This window comes from Palaemon carinicauda, chromosome 21, assembly GCF_036898095.1.
Source record: "Palaemon carinicauda isolate YSFRI2023 chromosome 21, ASM3689809v2, whole genome shotgun sequence".
Taxonomy (NCBI): domain Eukaryota; kingdom Metazoa; phylum Arthropoda; class Malacostraca; order Decapoda; family Palaemonidae; genus Palaemon; species Palaemon carinicauda.
Genome location: NC_090745.1, coordinates 22,696,595 through 22,715,442, shown reverse-complemented (window position 1 = coordinate 22,715,442; position 18,848 = coordinate 22,696,595). Strand labels below are relative to the sequence as shown.

General features: G+C 37.1%; 2 protein-coding genes across 8 annotated transcripts in view; both read left to right on the top strand.

Moving 5' to 3' along the window:
• Positions 1 to 6,615, top strand: part of LOC137615216 (uncharacterized bromodomain-containing protein 10-like) — a 93,727-nt gene extending 87,112 nt beyond the window's left edge. For all 7 annotated transcript variants that reach the window (XM_068344891.1, XM_068344887.1, XM_068344886.1 and 4 more), the window contains one exon: positions 1,253 to 6,615. In XM_068344891.1, coding sequence (XP_068200992.1) covers positions 1,253 to 4,257 — 3,005 coding nt within the window. In that variant the 3' untranslated portion in view covers positions 4,258 to 6,615. The remainder of the gene's footprint in view (positions 1 to 1,252) is intronic.
• Positions 6,616 to 10,746: 4,131 nt separating this feature from the next.
• The window catches only part of LOC137615215 (uncharacterized), a 97,901-nt gene continuing 89,799 nt past the window's right edge, over positions 10,747 to 18,848 (top strand). The window contains exon 1 of the mRNA XM_068344883.1: positions 10,747 to 11,507. Coding sequence (XP_068200984.1) covers positions 11,013 to 11,507 — 495 coding nt within the window. The 5' untranslated portion in view covers positions 10,747 to 11,012. The remainder of the gene's footprint in view (positions 11,508 to 18,848) is intronic.

Genomic DNA, 18,848 nt, shown 5'->3' with positions numbered 1-18,848 from the left:
CAGGGAAGGGAGCTGTTGTTAAGCCCATGCCAATAAGATTGGGCAGAAGAAAGGCCTAGACTCTGATCATTGACCAGATGCAACTTTTTCCAGAAAGAAGCCTGTGCATGCACACCTCTTTAAAGTCACTCAACCTGGTTCTTCCACGAAAGGGAGAGGCGGGAAGAAGAGGGGAACGTTGATGCCAGCATTCCCTCTCTCCCTTTGTCCAGATAAGGGCGATTCTTGTTATGCCACTGGATAACTTAGGAGAGAGATAGGGCATAAACGTTAATAGTGAATGTCCTTTGGATAGTTACTACGCTTTCAGGACTGTTGTCTCCCCTATTTCATTTACTCATCCAACCCTCCAATATTGCCAAAAGCCCTGGCCTAGCATATGTTGGGGATATTGGAGAAGAACGTGCTTGAAATTGTTTGAGACAAGTCTCTGGGAATCTACAGTTTGCTCTTCTTTTTGTAGAGAAGTCAACGGGTGCTGGTGACTGATCATCGACCTCACTCCACTAAAAAAGTTTGTTCTGCAAACAAAGTTTAGGATAGAACCAGTACGTTCTGTGCTGATTTCCATAAAAGAGGGAGAGTTCATGCTTTTGGAGGACCTGAATGACACGTACTTTCAAGTACCCATTCATCGGTCCTCTTGTAAGTAACTCTTGCTTCTTCCTCTACAGTACAGTGTGCCAGTTCAAGACTATGTTCCTTGGATTTTGTACTGGTTTTCAGGTGTTCACCTTGGTAGCCGCTATGGTCCACTCACAAGGGATACATCTTGATGTACAGTATCTCAATGATTGGCTGATCGTGGTCGCCCCCATGAGGCACTTGTTACGAGAATGGAATTAGTTTCTTGCATTTTGTCACACTGAATTGTGATAAACTGAGAGAAGTCAAATCTTGTACCTTAGCATATGTTACATACTTGTGTATGCTGATAGACACTGCAGTGGCGAGAGACTATCTGTTAGACTATCATATCAAGAAGCTCAAGTAGGTAGCATGACATCTTTTGTTCAAGACAGAAATCTTAGCTAGGCGCTGAAAGACTTTTTTCGACCACTTTTCCTTGTTGAAAACATATTTGCTATTTTGAAAGACTCGGGTTTGTTTGCAGTAACTAGGAAAAATAAAAATTTATCTTTTCATCTTAATTTTCATCCGTTTTGATAATTGTAGCTAGTTTTTCCCATGAATTTTTTACTTTTTCAATATATATCTTTGTTCATTATGAATAATAAGAAATCTTTTGCAGAGGAAGGAAATCCAAAAAGGAAGTTGAGGAAGAGAAGAGCCAAACGCCAGGCAGTAGCCCAAATGATGGAGAATGTTCCTCCTCCTGTTGAAACACCCATTGCTCCTGTCCCACAAGAGAATCCTGAATCATATGCAGTTTCGTCACGAGGTCGTGTTCGTAAAGTAAAGAAAATTATCAATTATGATGGGCTTGATTTTGAAAAATTAGCACTTCAAGCATCTTTGGAAGCAGAAGAAGAGAAGGTTAGAAGAAAAAGAAAAAGAGAAGAAGAAGAGAAAGAGAGAGAGCAAGAGGAAAGTAGTCGATCAAATTATGTGTCTTTTGGTGGAGTTAAACGTTATCTATTGTCACAGTCAGGACACATAACTAATTATATTGACAATGAGGGTCAAGTTCGATCAGCTAATGCTTCAAAGGATAATCGTGGGGATAAAGGAAGAGTGGACATATCCTCGGTTAGGAACCTGGCTGGTCAGTTGGTTACGAATGCTAAGAAGGAAAGTCCTAAAACTCCAGTAAGGCATGTCAGTAGTATAACTAATAGGCTTTTCCAAAACACTAATGTAAAGCCTGACGTTCCGTGTGTGATTGTGGCAGCGTATGACAATCAGGGTTCTCCTGTTAATGTAAGAGTTGTTGGTGAGCAAGCATTACAGCTCGTGAAGTACATGAAGCCTGGTACTAAGGGCCCTGTGACAGAAATCAAACTACAGCACCATGGACAGACTTATACTGTGAATACAAATGCTCAGATCAGTACTAAAAACATTCCAGGTATTCCAAATGGAGGAAGTTTTGGGAGCCCCACTCCCAGTGTTATTCGATCCACTGCCTCTGCATCTGAACCTACCTCAACACTTGGAGTAAGTAGACCTTCAGGAGCATTAGGTGGGTTAATCACCAGTAATTCTCCATCTGTACCAAGAGTTGCTCCAATATCCACTGTTGTCACCTCTTCCACTTCTTCTCCACCAAATACTATAGCTCAAGCATACAGAGGGTTAACGAGACCTTCTAGACCAGTAATAATGACATCTGGATTGGCTCCACAGGGTTCTGTTGTCAGGAGCATCCTTTCAGAACAAACTCGTCCACATACTGCAACAACTAGATTAGTGACTGCTTCGCCTTCTGTTGTTTCATCAGTGATGCCCCCCGGTGCTAGAACATCAGTTAATGTAACCTCTCCAGTTCATACAGCTCAAGTTGCTCGACCTAATTCATCCACTATTTTGGGTTCTCAAGTGAGGCCTGCAGCATCACAAGTTGTAAATAGAATTGCTGGAGTTCCTGCTGCTAGTGCTGTGGTTACTTCTACAGCAAATGTTGTACAGTCTCCAGCACCACCTGTGGTGCAAGAGCAAGTTATCTCACAGCAAGTGCCAGTACAAACAGTTGCTACATCAACTTCAACTGTTATGACCCAGCCACAGGGTCAGGCTATAACGGCTGCCACAGTTGTGGTTCCTGCCGCTGGAGGCCAGCCCCAGCTGAAATTGGAATCTGAATCACTTGCTCAGTTGATGCAGAGAACTGGCAGTAAAATAGTAGCAATGCCAAATGGTAGAGGTGGTTACACTTTATCATTGACACCGGGGGTAGTACCCCCTGGTCAGAAGGTTCAAACCCACGTTGCATCAAATACAGCGGCAAAGGTTCAAGTTGTTACAAGTGCACCAGCATCACTGTTGCAAGACCCTCCAACTACAGTTCAACAGGTCATTCAACAACAAACCTTATCACCAACAAGTGCAGTAAGGCCAGCGGCGGTAGTTCAGGGTATTAGTCGTTCAACAGGTGTACAGGCATTGTCCACTCAACAGGTAGGATTAAGACAAGTGATCCCTGTAAACCAGACTACCATTGCTGGTTCAGTCATCAAAACAAATAATGTCGTAACTCAAGGTACTCAGCTAGTGTTAAATAGTGGTCAACAGACATTCACAAGGGTAGCAACACAACCAAGAGTATATAGTAACTTGGTGACTGCTCAGTCTACTCCACAACAGACTAGAACCTCAACAGGGACAGTGGCAACAGTGCTTGCTCCGCAACAGAATGTGAACACTATTGTCAGTTCGAATCAGCAGCTTCCTGTCTTGCAGCATGCTGTTGTTCATAAAAGTGCCACAGTGCAGTCTCAGACACCTGGTATCCAAACAGCCTCTGGCCAACAACAGTACGTAGTACAACAGCGTGTTCTTGCCCAGCCAACAGGTACCCCTCAAGTTGTAAGATTACAGCAAGCTAATCCTAGTCAGCCTGGTAATGCTGGTCAAAGACTGACAGTCCAAATAGTGCAACAACCTGGAGGAGGTCAGCAGGTTGTACAGATGGTGCCACAAGTCGTCTCACAGGCAGCAGGCACACCTGGTCAGCAAAGCTTAATATATGTTCAAGGAACTGGTCAAGTAATAGCACAACAAGCAAAGACTACTTTATCCACTGTACAACAGCCACAATCACAAACCCATCTCCAGTCTCCACAGCAAGGGCATATAGCACAAGTTTCACAGCAACAAGTGGTGCAAGTTGCACAACCACAGCAACAGGTAGTGCAAGTTGCTCAAGCTCGGCAGCAACAAGTTGTGCAAGTAGCCCAGTCTCAACATCAGCAACAGATTGTGCAAGTAACTCAGCCTCAACATCAACAACAAGTTGTGCAAGTAGCCCAGCCTCAACCACAGCATCAAGTTGTGCAAGTAGCCCAGCCTCAGCAGCAACAAGTTGTGCAAGTAGCCCAGCCTCAACAACAACAAGTTGTTCAAGTAGCCCAGTCTCAACAGCAACAAGTTGTTCAAGTGGCCCAACCTCAACAGCAGCAACAGCAAGCACAACAGACGACTCAACAAACAACTCAGGGTCGTTTAGTGTTAGTGAGAACCCAGCAAGGAGAGCAGATGGCTCTCCATCATCCTGATGGACGATTGACATTCTTAACTCAAGAGATCCAGGCTGCTTTGAGAAGTAATACCACTAATAGTCAACCAGCCAGCACATGAAAGTAAACTTCTAGCTACTACCTGTGATGATTTAATAATTATGTGATGTGTATAAAATGTTTTTATTTGTTGGAAAACTGCACAAACTCAGTACTGTATCTACAAGCCATTCTTTGGTGACCCAATCATTCATTTATTTGTTTGTGAGTACAGAAAATTCATGATAGATTTTGCTGTCAGTTAGTACCTGCTTAATCATTAAGGTTTCATGTGCAGTTTTCTTTTACATGTGTGCTATTAATTTAATGGTTAACCCTAATTGAGATGTTGCCTTTTGTATATTTTATGTATCTATGACCAATTTATTTGTTGTTGCACTCTTGCAAATCAAAATTTAACCCATTTGAATGTCTTCACCATTCCATTTTTTTCTTTTATTGAAGTAGATGAAAACTAGTTATGCTATATGTACAGATGTCATACACATTCAGATTTGTTGATTTTAAAAAGCATTTAACTATATTCACATTTATGGCAAATGAGGCATTCTATTTAATTGGTCACGAAATGTTATAGCTACTGTACTATTGTTTTAAAGTGTGTCAAGACTAGAAAAGACTTTTGCCATGAAAATACTATTTTATAGTTACATCCTTTCGTAACTTTTTCTATTTTGTTGTGTTGTTTATGTTAGCAAATTTCTCTCTCAGAATAAAAGTAAATACTGGTATTTATTTTTAACATTTATACGTTGGTGGAATGTGATGTATAATTATGGTTACTCGAGGAAAAACACTGAATTTTGTGCCATTACTTTCTCTTTTCTTCTATACTGTAATTTGAAAAAAATTTCTAAATGGGCCAAGTTTATAGTACTATATCTATCAATGAAATATTTATATTTAATTTTTTCTGGTACGGTATGGCTTAAAATGTATTGAATATTCAATGAAAAAAATTAAGACCAGGGCAAGGAAAGGAGGCATTCTGAGGATTTGTGTATATTTTCTGCAGTCTTGAGAATGTTCAAAATAACTTTTTTTAATCTGATTGTTAAAGCAAAAATTCTTTTGACCCTAAGTATAGTACAGGGATTGTGATGCTGTATCTGTCAGCCATTTATCAAGATTTGACTGAAAATGCAAACCACTTTGTTTCTACAGACACCAAATGCAAATTTTAAGTCCCTGTTTCTCTCCTTCCTGGCGTCTGATTAGTTTGCTTTTAATTTGAAAATTACTATGCAGTATAGACAGAGAATTATTATAAAACCCTTTGTGAAATTTTCACTAATTTCGTTGCCATTAAATTGTTGATCGGAAAAGATTTGAATACAAAAAGTTTACAACCCGACACTTTAGCCTTTACTGTATTTGAAACATGCTTTAAACATCTGCTCACTCATTATTCAAGAAGATGAGGAGAGTCAGATACTCTTGACTTATGAAAGGAAGGAGGTTTTTCATTATTCTCAACTTACAAGTCAAGATTTACCAACGTTCTGAAATTTTCATAATTCAATTTTTTTTTTAATTATTTTCAAGTATAAGTGGAGATCTATATATATTTTTTTTATTCAATTTTAATATGGATTTATTTTTCCTGTGCAGTTGTAGAAATCACTGTCCAAGAATAGATTGCAAGAATATATTGTTCAACAGAGTTTCTTTGATCGAAATTCCTTGCAAGTTGTGTGCACACAGAAAAAGGTAAAGAATGTTTATTGGTTAGAAGTTTGAAAAGTTGATTTCTTGAGGAATATTTCATTGCAAGGGGATTCATTCATAATAGTATTGTACTTATTGTTGTCAACTAGTGCATTGCAGTCACATAAAAACAAACTTATACAGTATTCATTTATTTAGAAGTTCTTGTATTTCAGTTATTCAATCAGACAACGTCCTTATGTTTTTTATATTGTATAGTTTTTTCATTACATTCATGTGTGTCAGTTTTAGACATTGCATTTTCTTATTTTTCATATCCAATCTTTTCATTGGGTTCATTATTTAAGAAGAAACTTTAGTATGTACAAAGTACTGTATTTTGTTAGGTATTAAATATTGTATGACATGTATATTATGTACAAAGAAAATTAAGATGTTTTATCCAGAAATTCCTTTGTAGAGTTTTGTATTTCCCGAGTCGAAGGCCCTTTTCAAGACACTACTTAAAACAAATGTATCCTTGAGGTAGTAAAATCTGCCTAATTTTTTTTGCAGTAAGTTTAAAGGAGAAATCTATTTATAATGAGTGCTGATGGCCTTGGTACTCAAAACTATTTACTGTTATGTGGAAAGTAGTTCTGTATTTACTTGAAGATGCTGACTTGATGTCAGAAGTGGAATTTGTAGTGTAAAAAAAGGCTTTTTTGAGTTTTCTAAAGAAGAAATCTTTGAAATAAACAATAAAAAATTTTGCTTCGTTTTACAGTACAGTATCCCCATTTTCTTGCTTTGTTATAGATACAGTTTATACTTGATTATAATTGAATCTGATCAGATTTAAAGCCAAAAAGATATAATGGTTCAAATTTTATTTTTTCAGAAATTATTTCATTCAAAGGAATCATGGTTATCCTGATCTAATAAATAATAAAATTAAATCTATCAATGTAGGATGGCACTTGCCGAATAATGAGAGGTATATGACATCCAAAAGAAAACAAAAGGTGATAGTTTTTCCTTGTTCGTAAAGTTTGTTTGGTAATGTCACAGCTGACCATCCCCCATCCTCCACCGTGTGGCCATAACAACAATTAGAATCGGTGTCCGTTTTAGTCGCCTTTTACGACAAGTAAGAGGCAGCTAAAATGGACTGGGAATCCTCTCCGGTTATGTTATTCTGCAGATATCGAAAGAAAATTAAATACTCTAGCTAAGGTCAACTTTGGACTATATATTATATGAATAGGATAATACTGTGATCAGTGGCGCTTGTATTCTCTTGATTTTCTTTTCCTCTTACCCCTTGACATACCCTAAAAATAGTCATTAGTTTGCCTGAGGTATTGAGCTTTGCTCAGGTCAGGTCAAAAATGCAATATTTCGATAAAAGAATATTTCACTGAAATCGGAATTATGGAATGGTTTCAATATTGTTAAGATGGTGCGTTATCTTTTTACGTTTCTTAGTTTTGAATACTTTTTATCTGATTTCTTCAAGGTACGTAGGTACTGTACTGTTATGTAAATTTTGACGTGTTTCCAATGGTAAAAGGAAAGATTGAACTAAACTGTAGTAAATGAAGTACCAACATGGGTTACACTACTAAGTAGCAACCCTTATTATGTTGGGTCAACATATGTCGCTCTCCTTACATATCAAAACAAAAATAAAATCCAACTTGCGTTGTTGTATCCCACCTTATGTCTGTCTGCAAACAATTAAATACTCTACTGTACAGTGGTGTTCTTCGCATGGATACTTATTGATGTACATATCTAGGTTTAATAAAATGTCCAGGATATGTATAGGGAGCCTTCAAGCCACTTTACTGTATAGTGTGAAAATCCGGCAGTAGGTAAATGCATGGTTCAACATTACATACAACTGTGAGATAATCATTAAAAGGAAAATATCAAATCAACGGCATAGGGCAGTGTATTACTGTACTTCAATTCAACAAGACCACTTAACTAGTTGAGCTAGATAAGAGACTAATTCCAGTGAGATGATCCGCCAGGCATCAGGAGTAGAAGGCGAAGAGACAGATAAATAGAAGAAAGACGGAGATAACAGAATAGGCAGTGGAGGGAGAAAGGATTAATGAGGTAGAATCAATTAATTATTTGGGAACTATGAAATCCAATAAGGGGGCTTTAGAATTAAAGTTTAGTGAAAGACTGAAAAAAGGAAATCAGACAATGACTAGGTTAAGTAAAATTTGGAAATCGAATTGCCTGAAATTGCATATAAAAATCGGACTGTATATCAATTTAGTGAGATATAGTAGATTTGAGAACAAAGCCCTCAGAAGAATGAAACTAATAGATCAGTGCCAAAGGATGAGTAGAAGGAGATGGTTTGGGCATGTTCTTTGCATTCTCCAAGAGAGATTAGTTTATCAAACGTTTACCTGGGCTACACAAGGCACTAAAAGAATTGGAAGCCCCAGGCCTCCATGGCTGAGGACTATGAAGCATGAAGTAGTAGATGATGAATGGAGAAGTATTGAACTTAAAGCTCAAGACAGACAACTGACGAAATTTGATTAAGGCCCTTTGCGTCAATAGGCTTAGGAGATGATGGAATGAGAGACGAATTGGGCTACACACAAGGTATATTATTGTTAATAATGAAAGGTTGCTAACAACCATTCTTTGATGTAAATTAGAGCAACACATGGACTAATAATAGCAATTATTCTATTTAATGAAAATGTTTCATCACCATTATCACCCATATGAATAACATCTGACACAAAAATTACTTGATATGACAAGAAAACCGCACATGATGCAGTACAGTATAAACATTACGAAAGGTCTTGCAGCGTCTCATTCCCTCTAACTGCACCCACTTTTTAGCCTTCTACGTTTCCTTTTTGTAGTCTTCTTAACACCATCTTGGTGTGCAACCTCTTGACTTCTTTCATTGCCCTCCAGTCCCTTGCCTCTGCATCAGACCATATGCCACAAATTCCATATGCATGTTTGTTGTAGTGACTCACCAATATATGGAGTAATTTAAATTTACTTTGTTAAACAAATATAATTTCAAAATTCAAAGGCAGCAAAGAAGAAATTAGAGGCTCACCCGATGACGGTGAAGCAAAGAAACACCACAAGCTAATCATCTATCCCAGACAATGTGGCCTACATGCTTGGCCGAGTTAGCATGAATTATAACTTAGATGGGAATTAGAAGGTAACATGACTCAACACTGGTTTACTTTAGTTTAGTTTAAGGGCTTTTCTGGTAGGTTGGCCAAGGAACCAGCCACCTGTTGAGATACTACCGCTAGAAAGTTATTGGGTCCTTTGACTGGCCAGACAGTACGACATTGAAGCCCTTTCTCTGGTTACGGCTCATTTCATCTTTGCCGACATACGCAGAATAGACTGGCCTATGTTTTACACATTCTCCTCTTTCCTCATACACTTGACAACGTTGAAATTACTAAACAATTCTTCTTCTCCCGAGAGGTTAAATACTGCACTGTAATTGCTCAATGGCTTCTTTCCTTTTGAAAAGGGTAAAAGAGACTCTAGCTATGGTAAGCAGCTCTTCTAGGAGGACACTCCGAAATCAAACATTTGTTCTCTAGTCTTCGGTAGTGCCATAGCCTCTGTACCATGGTCTTCCTCTGTCTTGGGTTCGAAATTTCTTGCTTGGGGGTATACTATACTATCCTGTTTCTCTTTCTCTTGTTATTTACATGTTTTTATAGTTTGTATATGAAAGATTTAATTTGGGGTTATTATTGTTCTTAATCTTCTATAGTTTTTCCTTATTCCCTTTCCTCACTGGGCTATTTTGCCTGTTGGAGTCCTTGAGCTTATAGCACCCTGCTTTTCTATCTAGGGTTGTAGCTTAGCAAGTAATAATAATAATAATAATAATATATTGCACGGGAGCCCTACTCTTTACAGGACCTTTCGTAATTCATTTCATCGTGTAAATCCCAAGGGATTCATCATTTTACATCGCACATTTCTCGTTTAATGTCAAATCCACAGAATCGAAGCACTGAGAAAACAAGCCTTTAGTTTTCTCTTTAAATACAGCCTTAATATCTTCAGTGTTTCGGATGTCTAATGGGAGCTTATTGTATAGCCTTGGGGCCGTATAGCCAAATGGAAAAAAAATAACATTCGAATATGATCATAATTAAAAAAAAAATAAACGAGCGATTATGGAGTGAGTTTACTTCGACTCTAAAAAAAAAGAAAGAAAAAAAACATCCGGGAAAAGGGAGAAATTTCAAAACTTCGCAAACTGAAGATGCATATGAAACACACACACACATATATATATATATATATATATATATATATATATATATATATATATATATATATATATATATATATATATATATATATATATTAACATTATTCATTTATAAATAATATTTGCTTGTATATCTTAATTGACTTTAAAGGAGCACATTACCTCGAATATGTACATTATAAAAGTTGATTAAGAGGGAACTGGGATTTAACATTGTTGCTTTACAGTTTTATCGGAATTCTATTGGTAAATAATAATAATAAAAAAGAAAAACTGCAACATACAGCACCACGTGGTTTGTTGTTTGGCGAAGCGTAATAAGGCACATTGTGGTATTATCAAGTTGGCTACCGTCAAAACAAACTCCTTGCGGCTTGAGCCAACCATTGCCCGCTGTCAGACGTAAGAAAAGTGTCCGAATAGTAAATAATATAAGGAATTCCAAGCTTTTATGAGTTCAAAGTCGTTCACTTGAATTATAAATATAAATGTTGTACCACACTTAGAATTTTTCTTTAATATCACAAGAATAAAAGGTTATTTTGTACAAGACGTTCGACATAGGAAACTTTGGCGCATACAGGTGTGACAACAGCGAGTTGGACGCTTTCATCATTAAACCTGAGGCTTGCGTACAAGTGAATTGTCTCTGGCTCATACGGACCGCAGTACGAGCTCCTTACAGTTTTGTTTTTATTGAAGTTGTGTGTTTTGATGCGATACACATAAATGCTTGCTTGGTGTTGTACTATTATTATTGCGAGAGCAACATTATGAGTGTATATTAGTAGAAGAACAAGTGGGCCGTGAAGGACAAAAAGAGGTTCAAGCGATTTGGAAAATAACAAGTGTTTTGCAACATGACTGTTGTGGCACCCGCCCCTCGTCCGAATTCTTTACTGCCACGGGCGCCAGCCCCATGGCGACCCGCCGCTGCTGCGGCGTTAGGCCTACCTGCGGCAGTGCAGGGATTGCTACAGCAGCTAGGCGGCACATTCCATACTTACCATCCATTCCGACGAAACAGGAGGGAAGGCTCTGAAGAAGTCGACATTCCCAGAAGCCCCCCGCCTCTCCTCCTCCTCAGCCGAAATACCCTGATCTCCTCTTTTGGTTTACGTAAATTACGTCGGCTGCTCCTTTGGGCTGGCGCTCCTCGCGCCGTTTCGCGCATGCTATCGACCGTAGGTGCAGGAGAGTGCGAGGCCCTGGGGGCGGCGCCCCTCACCGATGTGTTTGCTCAACCTTTCTTCCATCGAGCTGTGACTTGGAGGGTCACTTGTTGCTTGGATCGCCAGCCTTACCTTACCACCTACGCCGCCACATCAGCTATACATGGATATTGTGTACCGTGGGTGAGTTTTACATGTTTTATTTCTTATTTACTTCCGTTAATGGTTAATCAAATGCAAACGAGTGGGCATCTTATATGTCATCTGAGAACTACCGAGTATTTGTATGTTGCTTTTGTCGAATTATCTGCCTAATCGGATTGTTGAATCCATGGATCTTTATATATGTATGTGTGTGTGTATATATATATATATGTATATATATATATATATATATATATATATATATATATATGCATATATATATATATATGTATATATATATATGCATATATATATATATATATATATATATATATATATATATACATATATGCATATATATATATATATATATATATATATATATATATATATATATATATATATGTATGTATGTATGTATAAGACACTTAATTTAAGGAACTCTTTGGCTTATAGCATCCTGCCTTGCCAATTTATTACTGGGTTACAGCTTAGCTAATATATGCTGGTGATAATTTTACTTGTAATTGTATTTTTGTTGTTCTTTTATTAGACTGTTAGTGTGGTGTTGATATTTATTCAGTCAAATTGGAATTTCATAAAATTTAAACATGGTTAATACAAAATACCTCAAGTCGTTGGGTTTGCATTTTTTTCCAAAGCATGATATTTAGGGAAGCGATCGTTAAGAGGTAGAAAGGTAGTGGCAAAAGATCTCTCTCTCTCTCTCTCTCTCTCTCTCTCTCTCTCTCTCTCTCTCTCTCTCTCTCTCTCTCTCAGCTTTCTTTGACAAGACAAGGGTCAAAGCTTAATATATACAGCGACTAACCTAAGAAATTATAACATAAGGAGGCCAAGGATTTTAGGAACACGCGTTGGCGAATACAAAGAAAATAAAATTATTAATTAGAAAATTTAAAATTCTCAGCCTCGAACCTATTTTATATATATATATATACATATATATATATATATATATATATATATATATATATATATATATATATATATAATCTTCAGGCATTAATTATATGTATATATACTTAATTTAGATATGGGTATTGATATTTTCTGGCTCCTTAATAACGTTGACAAAACAGTCAATATGTTTACCTTGAATTGGTTTCCTATGAGGGTTGTAGATGCATTTCGCTGTGTATATTATAACTCAATTGAGATACTTGATGAAATAGTACCTGATAGCTAGTGTACTATGGGAAGGCAAAACATCCATGTAAGGTCCATGAGGCTAGCAACATCAACCCTAAAGTAAAGGGAATTATTTGTCGTAATTATCTTACGCATTCTAGGGCAGAATCATGGAAAATTATATTACTTGATATTTGTTGGATAGAGGAATGCCATATGGTGGTTAAAGTGAGAGAAGTCGTTTTGATTATTGTATCCAATGATATTTTATGAGACGCAAGGTTCAATGGTTTTTATTATTATCATTATTATTATTATTAATGGGTATTGATAATCCTCAGTTATATACCGTTATACATTTTAAAAGCACACTAGCTTTCATTCTCACTGGGGAATGTAAACTAAAAACATATGACATTTATAAGATAAAAGTTACTAAACAAACAAAGTAGTAGTCGAAGCTAGAACAGCAGTTTTCTAACGAGTGAACGGTCTAAGTAGCTAGTCGCCAGCATATATAGACCTTGGTCGCCAGGTGACTAGATGTTTTGTAGCCTATTACGGATTCTTTGCGATCGTCTTGGTGGCGGTCTATTTTCCAGATGGTTAATGTTGATGCCCTGCAAATGTGGCTCTCCGTTGGTGTCAACATCATGGCTATGGTTAGTTGCAACAATGTCATGAACTTATGCACGAGTAAGCATAGGATCGACACAAGTATTAACAACTCTAAAGGTTTTAGACATTTCTTTGAAAAAACAAATACTAATAATGTTTTCCTGGTATAAAGATTTGTTATCAATCGTTTCCATTGTATGTATCAAAATCCTTCACCTATCCTCCTACGAATCCATTGTCCAAATCTTTATTGATTATTTTGGGGTTTTTGAAATCAATTCTACGGTCAAGATCTAGAGCATGACTAGCTACACAGCATTGTTTTGGAGACTAATAAGAGCTTGCGTTTGTGTTCCTGCAAAGGAATTTGCAATGCTCTACCAGTCTCCCCAGCGTAAATTTGTTACAATCCCTACCTGGAACAAGATTGCCTTTTCTTCTATAGTTAGTTTCCTCGCAATGGTATTGTTGTACATAAAAGTGATGTAAATTTTCCCGTTGAACGTTTCAATAAGACTTGGTGAGAACGGAACTACCATGTTAGTTAAATCTCTCTCTCTCTCTCTCTCTCTCTCTCTCTCTCTCTCTCTCTCTCTCTCTCTCTCTCTCTCTTTGTGTGTGTGTGTGTGTTCAAGCTGAGGGAGAGTAAAATTGTATCCCTGCTTTACCAAGAGATTTAGCAATGACGAATCAAGAATAACCTAATTTTAAAAATGTTTCAGTGGGTGTTTGATAAGGATTCTTCGACACGTCATGGTGTTTTAAAGTGTTTTAGTATTACTATTGTCTGCTTTCTTTTTTTTTTCAAATTTAGCGAGTGTAATATTAAGTATCTGCTTTCATGAAAAACTCAGTAAGTTTGACGTATTTATCCTTATTAAGATTTATTGAATCATGAAAAATTGTTAGTCTGTTATGGCGATTCGCATTTAGAGAATATAACAGAAAAAATGAATTACAATTTGCCATTAACACTTTTATTGGAAACATTTGAAGAACCATATTACGAACGTAACACAAGACAACGAAAACGAGGTCTTCATCTTCGTTTAATCTCAGTGTAGGCCAGGCTGAAACTATAGTGGGAGCGGCTCTCAATTTTAGCCTCAAGGTAGGCCACGGTAAGACGTTATCCCCTAGAATGACATCATCCTGCAATCTTCATAGGCGGTGGTGGGAAAGGTTAAAGAATGGGTTATGAGAGAATGGGGGATTGGCCATCTAAAGATGGCAGTGCCGTCAACCATACACCCAAGTATGTTATTGTACGTTTTGTGGTTTTCCAGTATGTATTGAATGTCGGTAAGATTGACTTTGTCATATCAGCGCCGACCAACATTCTAGATAGTCAGAAGCTTTTCCTTGGAAATTAATGGGTTTTTTATGACATTGTATACCATTTGTCCATCCTTATTATTATTATTATTATTACTATATTATCATCATCATCATCATTTACTTGGTAAGCTACAACCCTAGTTGGTAAAGAAAGATCTGTAAGCTATATTTATTTAAATGTCATTGTTCCTAAAATATATTTTTCCTTGTTTCCTTTCCTCACTGGGCTATTTTCTCTGTTGGGCCCCCTGGGCTTATAGCATTTTGCTTTTCCAACTAGGGTTGTAGCTTGGCGGGTTGTAATAGTATTGTGACCTTCCACCGCTGTGTTTAAAAATACTGCGACCCTGCTTATCTGTTTAGAGTTTTTAGACATATGTTTCGTAACCACCTCACCTTTTTTGGGAACGACGGTGGTTGTCTAACCATAACTTCATAGTTGAATGGCATTGTAAGGATTATAGCGCTTTTAGTACTTTTAAGTTAACTGTTTTATAATTACCACATGAAATCAGCTGGTCTCTCCATCCATCCATCCCATTTGCACCCTTCCTACCGCGCTATCACCTTTTACCCTACGAACTTCTATTCATGCGCTGCCCCCAGGGGCAAGGTAAGCACAGATACGGTGAAAGTACCCATTTTCATGACTTCTCACTGAAGGTTGTTGGTGGTATATATGTAGACGTGTATATATGGCAGGTGTTTGAAATGAAGCTTTTGCAAGGAAAGGCACTTGAAGGCAATCTTTGTGGTTATGGGTTAGCTTCTCACCTGCATGATATTTTTTGCTTAGCTATTAAAAAAGTGGGATTAGGTGCTAAAAGAAAGCTTGTTGCAAGGAAAGAAGGAACACTGTCTTTGTAGGTTAGCTTTTCACCCACATGATTTGTTTGCAAAGCAATCCAGAAATGGACTAGTTACTATGAATATTAGTTTATAAACTGTTATGATTAAAATGATTTTATTCAAAATTCATAACATCCTATGCAATTGACAGTCTAGAAATTAGAGAGGAGAGACTCTTGGATGAGTCATCTCTGATCTTGATGAAACCTCTGGAAAAACCGGTTTTCCTATTGGGTTTCAGCACGTGTAAGAGACCGTCTCGCCATGTAAAGGTACGGACAAGACCTCGTTCAAGAGATGCCTTGATTTTGAGGGTAATTTTGTAAAAGTTTGTTGCTTTATTGCATGGAGGAAAATTTGAAGACTCCTCGAGAACAAAAGCTAACAGTACGTGTCATGCTAGAGTTATGGGGTCCTTCGACTGGCCAGGCAGTAATACATTAGATCCTTCTCTCAGGTTACGGTTCATTTTCCTTTTGCATACACACACCGAATAGTCAGACATATTCTTTACATATTCTTCTCTGTCCTCGTACACCTGACAACACTGAGATTACCAAACAATTCCTCTTCACCCAAGGGGTTACTACATTGTAATTGTTCAGTGGCCACTTTCCTCTTGGCAAGGGTAGAAGGGATTCTTTAGCTATGGTAAGCAGCTCTTTTAGGATAACACTCCAAAATCAAACCATTGTTCTCTAGCCTTGGATAGTGCCGAGGCCTTTGTACCATGTTGTTCCACTGTCTTGGGTTTGAGTCTCTTGCTTAAGGGTAAACCAGGGCACACTTTTCTATCATATTTAACTTCCTCTTGTTTTGTTAGTTTTTATAGTTTATATAGGAGATATTTATTTTAATGTTACTGTTCTTATAATATTTTATTTTTCCTTGTTTCCCTTTTCTTACTGGTCCATTTTCCCTGTTGGAGCCCCTGGGCTTATAGCAATCTTCTTTTTCCAACTAGGGTTGTAGCTCAGCAATTAATAATAATATTCTCTATTTTGGCGTTATTGCAACATTATGGACGTAGTTTGTGCGAAGTTGAAACATATATATATATATATATATATATATATATATATATATATATATATATATATATATATATATATATATATATATATATATATATATATATATATATATATATATATATATAGATGTATGTATGTATGTATGTATGTAGTAGGTTGGCCAGGGCACCTGCCACCCCTTATACTACCGCTAGAGAGTTATTGTGTCCTTTGACTGGCCAGACTACTACATTGGATCCTTCTCTCTGGTTACGGCTTTTTCCCTTTGCTTACACTTACACCGAATGGTCTGGCTTATTTTTAACATATTTTGCTCTGTCTTCTCACACCTTCCAACACTAAGGTTACCAAACAATTCTTCGCTCAATGTGTCAACTACTACACTGTGTTTGTTTGGTGGTCACTTTCCTCTTGGTATTTGTAGAAGAGACTCTTCAGCTATGGTAAGCAGCTCTTCTAGGAGAAGGACACTCCAAAATCAAACCATTGTTCTTTAGTCTTGGGAAGTGTCAAAGCCTTTGTACCATGGTCTTCCACAGTCCTAGGATAGAGTTCTCTTTCTTGGGGGTACACTCGGCCACTCTATTCTATTTTATTTCTCTTCCTCTGTATTTAAGTTCTTGTACTCAATATATTTGAGATTTTTTATTGTTATTCTTCATGAAATAATTTATTTGATTTTTCGTTGCTTCTTTAAAATAATTTTTATTTTATTGTTCATTGCCTCTTTAGTTTATTTATTTCCTTTCCTCACTAGGCTATTTTCCATGTTGGACTTGGAGCACTTGGACTTTTAGCATCCTGCTTTTCCAGCTATGGCTTTAGCTTAGCAAGTATTAATAATAATAAGCTCCGTTTCGGCGTTTTTGCAACTTAGAAGCGTCATTTGTTATAAAATTGGAAAATTTTTATCTTATATTTATATGGTTATACATGCACGTGCATTTTTGTCAAATGTACGGACTCACATATGTATATCATCAGCCAAGGTACTAATGTAACTTGAACTTGCTATTGCCTTTGTCTAAGTACAGTTGACTTCATTAATTCCGGTAAACTTCACGGGATGCTAAGGCGACGTATGACAGCTGTATATTGTAACAGGTCAGGCTGTGTTTAGCAAGAAATTGTTGGCAACGCTGCTGCCAGTAAAAGAAAGTCCTTGAGCTCGCTATACAACACTTCGTAGAATTAATACAAATGTTTTGGTCACATGTACACAAGCTCAGCAACTTTGTTTTACTGGCAGTGTTACCACAGGTTTTTCTCTTTCTAAACACAGCGTTTCCTGCTACAGTTTACAGCTGTCAAACGTCTCCTTAGCTTTTTGTGAAGTGTAGTGGAATTAATGAATCCAGCTGTAGCATGCCTATATTTGACTAGTCTCTTTTCGTTGACAACACTGTTTTCTATTCAGACGTCTGACATTGCTCTGTGTTACTTATGGTGCAACATTTGCTTCAACATTCGTTCGAAATTCAAATACTGGCCGGAAATATGCCTAAGACTTCATAATTTAGACTTTTCATGACCTTATAATTATCGTTTATTTCATTTACTTATTTTTATTTTCTACAGTTTACATGCTTAGCTACATTGTTTCACAAACAGCATTGCCATCGGTTTCTCTGTCACTAAACACACTGTACCGGAGTTTACGAAGCTAACTGTACCTTATGGTGTTTGGCCTGGGAGGATTGCTTCATATATATATATATAATATATGCGTGTGTTTATTTGTTTGTGATAAGCTTTCCAGTTGGCTGGAAGTCTAAGAAAAGGCATGGGTTTAGCAAACTCACCTCATATAAAAGGGAGAAGGGTGTATAGTGAAAATGTAAAGCGTATGGGTATCATATATAAATGACTGGTTATCCATGTGGCTTAGAACCATTGTATAAATAAAAAACAAGTATATAGTATCCTAATTTGTTTGTGTGTTTACCGTGCATGGGTGGTTATATTGCCTATTGTTAATGGCTCATGATAGTAAATATGACACGACCGGCGCCAGACTCGAGTTGTGATTCCTGTTTTGGACATGGAGGTATTCCAAACGTTTCCTCTTCTGAGAGTTTAAGATGATACTCTTCCCATATATATAAGCAACAAATACAGTATTAATGTACTTGTCATTAAACAGGCGATTGGCTATTATGAGCTTTGAATGATATCTCTCTCTCTCTCTCTCTCTCTCTCTCTCTCTCTCTCTCTCTCTCTCTCTCTCTCTCTCTCTCTAAGAGTGTTTACGAAGAGTTTATTTTAAGGCAGGGTTCAGCAATATGGAAAGATGATAGAATTTCATCAAATCTTTGTGAACTAACTCAAAATTTCAGTTATATGTGCGTATTTTATGGTCATATATATATATATATATATATATATCTCCTCT